Source organism: Manis pentadactyla, chromosome 4 (genome assembly GCF_030020395.1).
Source record: "Manis pentadactyla isolate mManPen7 chromosome 4, mManPen7.hap1, whole genome shotgun sequence".
Classification (NCBI taxonomy): domain Eukaryota; kingdom Metazoa; phylum Chordata; class Mammalia; order Pholidota; family Manidae; genus Manis; species Manis pentadactyla.
Genome location: NC_080022.1, coordinates 168005478 through 168016138, shown reverse-complemented (window position 1 = coordinate 168016138; position 10661 = coordinate 168005478). Strand labels below are relative to the sequence as shown.

The 10661-nt window shown below is 53.4% G+C and overlaps 1 protein-coding gene across 4 annotated transcripts in view; it reads right to left on the bottom strand.

Moving 5' to 3' along the window:
• LASP1 (LIM and SH3 protein 1) overlaps nucleotides 1-10661 on the bottom strand; it is a 45024-nt gene that overhangs the window by 2894 nt on the left and 31469 nt on the right. For 2 of the 4 annotated variants that reach the window (XM_036930351.2, XM_036930352.2), the window contains 3 exons: nucleotides 9316-9469; nucleotides 8844-8944; nucleotides 3486-6425 (listed from right to left, as the gene is read on the bottom strand). In XM_036930351.2, the coding sequence (XP_036786246.1) occupies nucleotides 6252-6425; nucleotides 8844-8944; nucleotides 9316-9469 (429 nt within the window). In that variant the 3' untranslated portion in view covers nucleotides 3486-6251. The other 2 variants (XM_057501432.1, XM_057501433.1) reach the window with 2 other exon arrangements.

Here is a 10661-nt window from a genome sequence, read left to right as displayed (position 1 = left end):
CTGTGGGAAACCCAAAATCAAGGCTCAGATGGGGTCAGCAGCAAAGGCCTCAGCTCCGAGTATTGCTCATGCACTAACAGAAGAATTAGGAGTTCCTCCCTCCCCTCTACCAGCCCCATAACTGGGAAAGAATGGACATACCCAAAACCCCACTCCCAAGTGAATTTCATGTCCTATGTCATCCTCTAGGAGAACGAGTTGCTAATTAATGCATGTACGCAAGCATAATTGTAAGCCACTCTGCTGACACAGATGGATGTGTTACACCTCATTATTAGAAGAAAATGGACAACTTGGGAGTTTGAGCACCTAACTGGAAGAAAAAAACTAGGAGATAATTGTCCCTCCACTATGCACACCACTTCTAACCCATTCTACCTAAAAATCCTACACAATCTGGGTTTTATTTTTCATTTTAAAAATCGTTAGTTTAGGTTTCAAAGAAGCTGGCATTTGTTATTCTCAGAGTGGTCTGAGAAATGCTACATCATTGCATCTAAGAATAGGAAAACAAGATCTCTTTTAATTTATTTTTGAATCAATACCCGAAATAATGACGAGAAGCAAAAATCCACCGGTGTGTCAGCAAAGCAGGATGCTCGGCTGGTCAGGTTCATCCTTCCCCCATGAGCTGTTCTCCTGCGGGCTCGCCGCCGCAGCTGCAGGCCACTAGAGCAGATAGATAACGTAAGACAGAATGACCAGGCCTATGATGGCAAAGAACATCAGGAGGAAAATATCCAGCATTATGGAATCCTTGGCCGAGGAGACCTCTGGATTCCGCGGAAATGTGAGCTGTGAGCACAGACGCCGTAGTCGGTAGAGATAAATGGCTCCCTCCTCCCTCCAAGGCTCATTCTCTTCCCCTCCCCCTCCCGCTCCCAGGGCCGGCCTGCGGATGCTCCGGCTTCCCCAGCAGCTCGCTTCCCTCCCCCGTGCTCCCCCATCCCACAGCCAACCAATCAGAGCCCGCAAGCGGGTAACCAAGGAACTGCTCCATTTAGACCAGGCAGAACTGAAGAGGCTCAGTTTCTCCCCAGGAACCCAATCCCACCCCTTTGTATCCATTTGAGCCTGCGTGATACGGACTTAGGGGGCGATCCGATCTCTCCGCCCAGGTCCCCTAGGAAGGAATCCTCCCGCCTGCCTTTCTTCCTCCTCCTTCTTCTCACACATCCCTGACATATTATCTCAAAAATAATGGCTGGGAGTTGGGTGGGCCATCAGCAAGTTACAAAGGTCATGCTATGGAGGGACACGGACAAAGGTCTCATGTGAGTCTCAGTTGGCATCTCTGGGGTTGGAACTTATGGAATTCCTGTATCGTGCCAGACATTGCACACATGGTGTGACTTCAACCTCCCTGCAAGTCTTTACTAGAGGCTCAGAGATGGTCAGGAACTTGCCTGATGTTTCACGAGAAACAGGAGAGACCAAGATTCAAAACCAGTGCTCCAGAGGCCATATTCTTCTTTCACCCGAGATGGCCCACCCTGCTAGTCTGAAATGCCCCTCAGCTCTCCCTGCGCTGTACAGTTAGCCGTGCGTTTGTGCAGGTCACTCCATTCAGTGTGAGCAACCAGGTCTCTCCTCTAACCATTCCTTGTCTCTTTGACATCGCCCACATTCCTGGTTGCTTCCATATCCTCTTCTAAAAGCTCCGTATGTTGTTGGTGTTAGACCCAGAAAGGGCACTAACAGACTCTCAGTGAGCTGCATCCCTGTGCACTAAGAGTATCTAGAAATACAAATTCAAGTGGCTTCTTCTGAAGGGAAAGGAGTTTTTTTTTAAGCTGGGTGTTGATACTCGGTTATGTCTTGTGTTGTTTTTATGTCTTAATTGTTCCCTATTAAATTAAAAACAAATAAACCTCCCTGTGACATCTCTGAGGCCTAACATCCTTGGCTCCACTCCAAATAGTACCTTTGAAGGGCCTGGGGACAAGGGCATTAGTAACCCCTTTCCTCATGCTAGCCTGAGAACCTCGGCCACTTGCAGAAGAGGGCCCAGGAACTCCTCGCACTGGCTCCTGCCCAGGAGGCAGAACACAGAGCTTTCTGTGAGCAGGCAGTGGAGAGCTGGTGCTGATATCCTCCCAGGCAGACTGCCCCTCAAATTGCTCCAAGGTGAGTAAGTACCCTGAAAATGGGGCTGCAACTCGGCAGACAAAAGGGGGCATGCCAACAGGAGCCAGAGTTGCTAACTCATTCCCTCTACTAGGAAAATATTAGGCATCCTGTGCCTGCAGAAAGGGAGCAGGCGTCAGGATGTCTTTAATCAACCCAGCCAGGGCTGCCTCTGACCCGACACTGCTCCAGCCCTGCTGACTCGCTGTCATTCTCTTGACTATAGAGGCTCAGTTGGGGGAAAGCCCTTTCCTTCTCCAGCTGGAAGCCATCCTGAAGCCAGAGACTGCCTTAATTCTGGGCCATGGGTGGGAAATGCCTCCCTCCACAAGGCAGCTAGACATGAGGCTGGCAGGAGGCACTGAGCTGGAGCAGAAGGACCTGCATTCCTTCCTCACCACTGTCCCCTTCCTAACCCCACAGAAGAGAGGGGAGGCCACCTGATCTTCTGGTCAGATGTCAGAACCAGGGCACCTGGAGCCGAGGACAGAGGATGGGAGATACTAAGATAAGTGGTACAAGAGGTATGGGTGCCCAATCCACTGTGGCAGGGTAGCATGGCATGCAGCTGAAAGTGCCATGGGGCAGTGGGGGCAGGGGGCTGAGGCCTTGGGCCCTACCACTGGCTGGCTGTGTGACTTCCACCAGGTCACAGCCTTTCTTGGTTTCAGCGATCCCCACCTGTAAGATGACATTGTAATAGGTAATTCTCTCACAGGGCTGAGAATAAGATCGAAGGGAAAAAGTCTGTTAAAGATCACATTCCTAAGGCACTGTGAGTACTGCTCTGGGTTGCCAGACCACCTTACAGATGGCTTCATCCCATCTTATCCTACTGCAGACTGTCCCAGTCTCTCCATCATTTCATTCCTCAAACACATGCCAAGTTCGTACCCTGTGCCAGGCAGGGACAGAAAGCTAAAACTGTCCCCAGGCTGAGCTCATTCATTAATTCAATATTTGTTGAGCAGCTATGTGCCCTGGGTAGGCACTGAGGACTCAAAGATGAATTAGCCATTGCCTGCCTCATGAGAGCACTGGCTGTTGGGGAGATGGGCGCCAAACTAAGGAAGTCAGACAGTAAGAGAATAGGGGGCTCAGGAAAATATCTGGGAGTGTCACCACGCAGGGCAGATGGGTGCAGCCAGCAGACTGGCTGCAAAGCAGTTCGCAACAAGGAGTAGGTGTCAAGGCCCCAATCAGAGACCAAATTGTGGCTCCAGGTTAACAGCTTCCAAATTAGTCATTCTCTCCCTTAAGGGCAGCAGGGCTGTCCGCAGGGCAATGGGCTAAAGTGCGCGCACACGCACATGCACACACATACAGCAGCACCTCAGAGCCAGAGAGAAAACCAAGTCCACAGGTAAAAATTATAGTTTTATTTGAGTCACCAGGAGAAAGATTCACTTGTGGTCCAAGTCAAATGTTCAGAATCACAACAAGCCAGAAAGATTTGATCCCAAGCATAAGCCCACAAGGGAGGGGACCAAAACAGACCAAGAAAAGACAACCACCCCATATAAAAAGATGAATGGACGGCTTCACACACACGGATGAAATGTTTGGATAGAGGCAGATTTCACATGGTCATTTCTGTTTCTTTTTAAATACAGGTTTGTGGGTGGTATTTTTTTTTTCCAGCTATTAAAAAAAGGCCCAAAAGTGCATATGTGAGGGGGGAAAAGGCAGAAATTAAGCAATAAAGTAGATTTCCCTGGAGGGATGTGAGGAAGAAAAGAGGAAGCAGTGTTGAGAAAACTCACTTTTCTCACCATTGGGCTTTTTGCATTTTACTATTGGTCCACTAAGGTTATATTCACATTGTAGCTTTGATGCTTCTTTCCTGGGATAAGGTTGGCTAACGACCTCTGAGAACTGTAAGAAAAGACCAGGAACTTGGCCCAGCCCTCAGGTTCTGTGCTCTTCAGGGATTGATGGTTCTGGAAAGGAGCACAACTCACAGCAATCCCTGGGTCACTCAGCACCAATGTGACAGTCCCTCCTCTCTCTGAGGGTGTGTAAGAAAAGGCCCCCTATTTTTAGGACTGGAGGAGAAGGGCTAGCAGTAAGATTCCAGTGCTCGTTTCCCTTGTTTTGGAAGAGCAATTTAGCTGAGGGAAAAACAGGCCACTTCTTGCTCCTCCCTCCAACCAACAGCTGGTGTCCTCCAACAGGATCCCCTCTGACCTTTGGTCCCAGAATCCAAGTTGTGCTTTGAGATCAGGGAGGAAAGAGAATGGACTGGCACCTCCTCTCTAAGGTTCCCAAAACTGCTCCCTCTCCTCCAAATCATCAATTCTAAGGCCCTCCACCTGCCCTCACCTCCGCTGGGGCCAAAGAGGAAGGTACTGGTCCTTCAGGGGCTCCTTCCTCAGCCACTTCCTTAACCCTCTGATTTGGGGTAAATATTTCCAAGTTGGCTTCTAAGCAGTGTTGCTGAATATGCTTGCAAGCCCCTCCCTCCCCTGCAGGGCACAAAGATGCCAAGAAGTCAACTGTGGGGCCTGCGTGGACTCAGGGTGAAGAGGGAGGGATGATAAGAAAGCCCAGAGATGAGTAAAGCTAGGCAAGGGTCATCCGGGCTGCCAACGAGCGAGAGAAGGGACTTGGAGATAGCACCATCCTTCCCTTCCTTATCCGGGCTCTGTGCTTCCAGTTTTGCAGCCCTGGGACCCTCTCCCTCTGCTTCAAGGGGGCGTTAAGAGGGGAAGGCAGGGGGATAAGCGCCCACAGTAAGGCACCCACAGTGTGGGTGCTGCGGGCTCCTCTGGCCCCTGCTCTGCAGCCCAGGACACAGAGCTAAGGAATAAGAACATGCCGAGAGCCACAAAGCCTCCCCCAGCCCTCCCACTGCCAGTCACAGGCCCACCTACTCCAGTCACCTCCTTCCTTCTGTCCAGTGCACTGGAAAGGGGGGTGGGTGGGCTTCTTCCATTTGGGGATAGAATGAGGAGTTTTCACTCCAAAGAAAACATAAGGAACTTCTCTCCTCCAGGAGCCTCCCCTTCACTGGGTTTTGGGGAAAACGGAAGGTGGCTCTGTGCACCCTTTTGTCAGCCCCAACTCCTGCAGGCTAGCACCCTGCCCCTTCTCTTGCTCACACTTGCAGGTGACAGACACCTGCAGACATGCCCTAAGACCTGGAGGTACAGAGGGTCCTGGGGCTTTGTACTGTTCCAGTCCACTTGGTGTCAGGGAGGGAGGGAGGCCGAGATGTCTTCCCATGAGGAGAAGGGAGGAGTGGCCTGCCTGAGAGCACAGGGGCTGTGGGCTTCCTGCCAAAGGCCAAGGCAGGTCCCTGGAGACTGGGGGTGGGAGGAGGAAAAGGGCTGTGGGAGAGAGCACCCTGTTCCTCTCCTTCCAGAAGCTGTCCCTACAAGGAAGAAGGGTGAGACCTTGACCCAAGCTGTGCTTCCCGGGCAGCTCCTTGTCCACACCGGTGTGCGTGGGCAGGAGAGCAAAATCACAGTGTGAGAAGGAACACAAGTGGGGGGGATGAATGAGTCCCAAAGTGGGAACTTCCCCCACCTTTGTTGTCCTGGAGAGGGGGAGACGGTGAGGGGCACCCTCAGAGGGCCGCAGCCCCATCTTTCAGACACAGAGGCAAAACTCATGTCACTGGTCCCTACCCAACAGCAGCAGCCCTCACCCCCGCCCCTACCCTGGGGCAAGGGCATGGGGTCCCACTCCTGGGAATGTATGGAGCCCTTCCGTGGGAGTCCTGGGGGTTGGGGGTTCGCCCCAGCCCTGGTATGTCTGGGTGTGTGAGGAGGTGGGTGGGAGGGCCCGAAAGGGTAGAAAGGAGAAGGCAGAGGCCTGGGAGCTGACAGGTCTCCCATTCCAGAGCAGCCCCGCAGCCTCGGCCTCCCCCAGAGAGGTCCACACCTGTTCCATCCAGAGAGAAAACCAAGAAGTTGGTCAAGCAGAAAACCTGCTGGAGGAAGGAGCCCACGGAAGTGGCAGAACAAGGCGTCAGTTGGCAAAAGAAGCTGGAGGAGGATGGAAATAGACAAGCTGTTGCAGATCGAAAAAACAGAGACACTGAAGGGTGGCCAGGTCACACCCAGGACAGATGCGATGCCTGGAGTGCACTGAAGACACATGGGGCGGGGCAGCACAGGGGCTCAGATGGCCTCCACGTAGTTGGCGGGCAGCATCCCTGTGTCACCGGTGCGCTCCACGGTCCCGTACATCCAGCCGTCGTCGATCTGCTGCACATTGACGATGGTGTCCCCGTCTTGGAAGGAGACCTCATCCTCATCGGCGGCGCTGTAGTCGTACACAGCGCGGTACCGCTTCTGCAGGGGTGGGGGCGCCATCAGCCCAGGGCCTGGCTCCCCTGGGCCTGAGCCTTGCTTTCTAACTCTGTGGGACCCCAGAGCCGAGCCCCGGTGAGCAGTGAACCAGCAGTTGGGACACGAGAAAGGGCTGGGCTCTACCATGGGTTTTCTCACTCTGGCATCTCACTGTCTGAGCACAATCACACCTTTTACAATGTATCTGGCATCTACTAAGGGCCAGGCACAAGACCAGGACTGAGGTCACAATGGCTCTGCCCTCCCCCATCCCTGAGCAGGAATGCAGGAAGGTCCCATGGTCGTGATGCCCGATAGTGTTTATAAAAAGCCCTATTCTGTTTGTGGGAGAAAAATCTCCAGGTGACACAAGAGGCGTCTCTCAGGTTCCACCTTCCAAACTCAGCCAAAATCTCACGGTATGCAAGCCTCAACTCTAGGAACTGTCCAGGAAGGGCAAATGGATCCAGCCATGGCCCTGGAGGTGGGCGAGGTTCTAACATGCTCTGACTTTTGCAGCCCTTGACACTGACTTGTCACTTGGGGTCAGCTCAGCCTTTGTGGTCCTCCAGGCCAGGTGCTAGGATTGCTGGGGGAACCAAGAGCCAACGGGCCCAGGGCTGGAGGAGCCCCTCAGGGACCCCCGGAACTGTGCCAGGGCTCCTCCCCACTGCCAGGACCTCTGCTCAGGCCTGTTTCCACCTCTGGCCTGCCCCCTCCGACTGTTTCTCATGTGATCTCAGAGGGAACTTTTCCCAATTGCAAACCTGATCATGTTACTCTCTGGCTTTAAATCCTTCGGAGGCCCTCCATCCTCTTTAGAACTAAATTTCAAACTTTTTTCAAGCAGCAGAAACCAACTTGATCGGCTCTGAAGGCTGCGGGGTGAAAGGTCACACCCCTCGTGAGTGACCTGGTCTCTCTTATCACTAACTCTTGCCTCTCTCTCTTCCAACTCTGCCTCTATCTTTTGGGCTGAGTTGCAGCCATCTATGCCTAGAACTCATCTCTCTGCGTCCGCTCTCAACCTTCTACTGCCTCTCAACACAGCTGCCAGAGCAATATTTACAAAAGTAAGTCAAACCCTGCCACTATGCATGGCTCAGCAGTCACAAAGGCCTCCCTGTGGCTACAATTCCCTCCATGATCTGACCTCATCTCCTACCTCTTCCTCTCTCTACTCCCTAGGTTCTCCTGCTGGCCCTTGACCTTCCCTAGAACAGGACCTTTGCACTTGCCATTCTCCCTGCACCTCTCACTCTTTCATCTTACTGAGGACTTTGTTGCTCTTTCTCCCCTCGCCTTGCTGTCTTTTTCTTCACAGTATCTGCCACTATCTGACTTTCCATTATATACTGACTTAGTTATTGCCTTATTTGTCTACGTGACTGGAACGTAAGCTCCAGGAGGGCAGGAAAGGTGGTCTTTTATTCAGAGCCAAATCCTTTGTGTCCTGGAGAGTTTTAGTGAGTGTTTGAAGGACTGGCTACTCCATCTGGAATCTAACACTTCAGAGGACCTCTTGGTCCCACCCGCACCCCAGATACTCTGACATTCTCTCGTTTCTGTGTCCAGAGCATGAAGCTCCACCAGGTCACTTATCTCAGGCTATTTTATTTCTGTAATTACTCTCTCTCCTGCTTCTATACATGCTGCTTTCAATTTCGAGGCACCCAGCACAGAGGAGCTAAGCTTGGCCAGGGGCTCAGCATGGGTGGCTCAGCTGCACCTGTCAGTGGGAGGACAGCAGCCTTGCACAAAGGGCACAGCCACTCTAAGAACTGCAAAGCCTGATCCTGCCCACTTCCTACTTTGCTCATTCATTTACTCACCAGAGTTGACCAGTGCCTGCTCTGTGCCCAGCTCAGAATGGAACGAAAAGGACACTGCCCTATCCACACAGAGCTTCAAGTCCAGCAGGGGACACAGAGAAGTACTCTGAAGGAGACCAGGGGGTGGAGTGATAGAAATGTCAGGGGAGATCCACTTGACATGGGGTGGTTTGGGAGGGCCCCTTGAAGGCGGGGCAAGTGGAGATCTAAAGGATGTGGGGGATCATCCTCAGGAATAGTGGGGGGCAGAGTCTTGGTCTGGGAGGCCCCAAGCAGAAAGGTGCTTCATGTGCTTCCAGGTAACTGGAGTAAGGAAATGTAAAGAGTGAAGCTGGGGGGCGGGTGATTTGCCCAAAGTACACCTGGGGCAGGGCTCTACCCTCTGCACATACTTCCTCTCTGCCCAGAGGCTTAGATCCCTCTTACCTTCACATGATAATAGGAACTGGGGCCAAAAGTGAGGAGAAGCTGGGCTTCTTGGGTGGGGTTTCTAAGGAGCATTCCTAGCTTTGTTCAGGAGGCTTCCTTAAGTCCATCCATCTCTGGCCTCCCACCTCCAGGGTCTCTGCCCAGCCCAGGAGCTACTCACCCCGCCCCCGCCTGGGGCGCTGCGCTGTATGGAGACTGGCACTGCAGGCTCCTTGTAGCCACCATAGGATGGAGCTGCCTGCTGCTGGGGCTGCTGGTAACCTGGACAACGGGAAGCAGCGGGGCTCAGAAACTGCCTTGCCAAACCCAGTTCTTCCCAGAGCCCCTTCCCTTCCTCCACAAAGCCCGCGTCATGTATTTCCACCCCTCACAACCGTGCTCTCACCACTGCTCAAAGGCTCGTGGCTGTGTGTGCACATTCGCTGCTGCTGCACATCCTACAGTGGGGGCCGCTCTCCCCGGCCACAGCTGAGGCCCTGGGCAGGCACCAAGCCCGGGGCTCATGCCCCCCGCGGCAACAGGACCCCAGAGCCTGTGTGTGTGGACGTGCATACTGGGCTTCTCTCCGACCTCCTCCCCACCCTACAGCTGGCCTGGCCCCTGGTCCTCTGCCCCACCGGCCTCACGCTCACCCGGGACGCTGGTCGGGATGTGCTGAGGCGGCTGCTGCTGCTCCTGGGGCCGCCTGTAGCTGCTGCTCTCCTGGGAGTCTCGGCGCTCAGGCTCCAGGCCCTCGCCCCCACTGGGGCCCATGCGGCTCTTCTCAAACTCCTCGTGGTACTTTATCTGCAGGACAGAAAGCACTGGGTGAAGGACCACAGCAGACCAGCCAGAGCTCCCTTCCTATTGCCACTCAAGACCTCGGGAGGGGAGAGACTCCCTGAGGGCTCCAGGCAGAGCCAGGTCCCCTCTGTGCGCCCTTGGCCAAGCTACTCAGCCTCGCCAGGCCTGTTTCCACCTTTCCAAAATGGAACGCCAGCGCCTCCCTCGGGTGTCGCTGGAGGATGCAATGAGACGTTGATGTCAAGGGCCCATGTAAGCTAAAGCTTCAGATACACGGTAAGGGGCTGTTTGATGTGCCTCTGGCGGGCGCTGGGGCTGCCCTGCTTCCCCCCGGGGCCACAGCAACACCAGCAGCTCCTATTTACTGGGTCCCAGCAGGTGCCACTGTGCTAGGTGTTCTGCATCACGGGTCTGTCTCAGCTCGTCAGCACCTACAAGGGGGTGTATTACAGCCCCCATGTAACAGACAGGAAGGAAACTAAGGCACTGAGGTGAAGTGAGTTACCCAAGATCCTGCAGATTCCAGAGCCTGTGCTCTTGATGATGAGGCAATTCTGCCTCTTGTGGGCATGACCTCTCAGAGCTCTGCTGAGGACCCCAAGCTGCAGGTCAAACTGGCAGGCCCTCGCCGAGGGTGGGCAGTTATCTTGCAGATGGGTTCCTCCTCTGTGTGGTTCCAAAAATGGGCAAAGAGAGGCCTGGGGACATCACACGCCCCAGGTACTCAGCCCGGGCTAACTGAGCGAGACCCTCCAGAGCTGCATTTCTTAAAATCTGGTCTTCAGACTATCTGCTTTCAACCCTCCTGAGCCGCCTGTTAGAATGCAGATTCCAGAGCTTTCCACAGAATCTAAAAAATCAGGGCTGTGAGTCTGGAATATGGATTTTTAAAAGCTCCCCAGGTGAGACTGAAGCAGACTCAAGTTTAAGAACCAGTGGCCTACAGCAGGGGCTGGCGAACTATGGTCCATGGGCCCACAGCCTGCTGGCTTGTGGCCCATGAGCAAAGAATGGTCCCTACTTTTTTTAAGTAAAAAAATCAAGAGGAATATTTTGTGACATATGAAATTCCTAAAAAATTCAAATTTCAGTGTCAGAAATAAAGTTTTATTGGAATATAGCCAAGCCATGTGTTTACCTATTCCCTGTGGCTGCTTTCATGAGGACATCAGGCCCTTTTCAGGGAAAGTCGTCT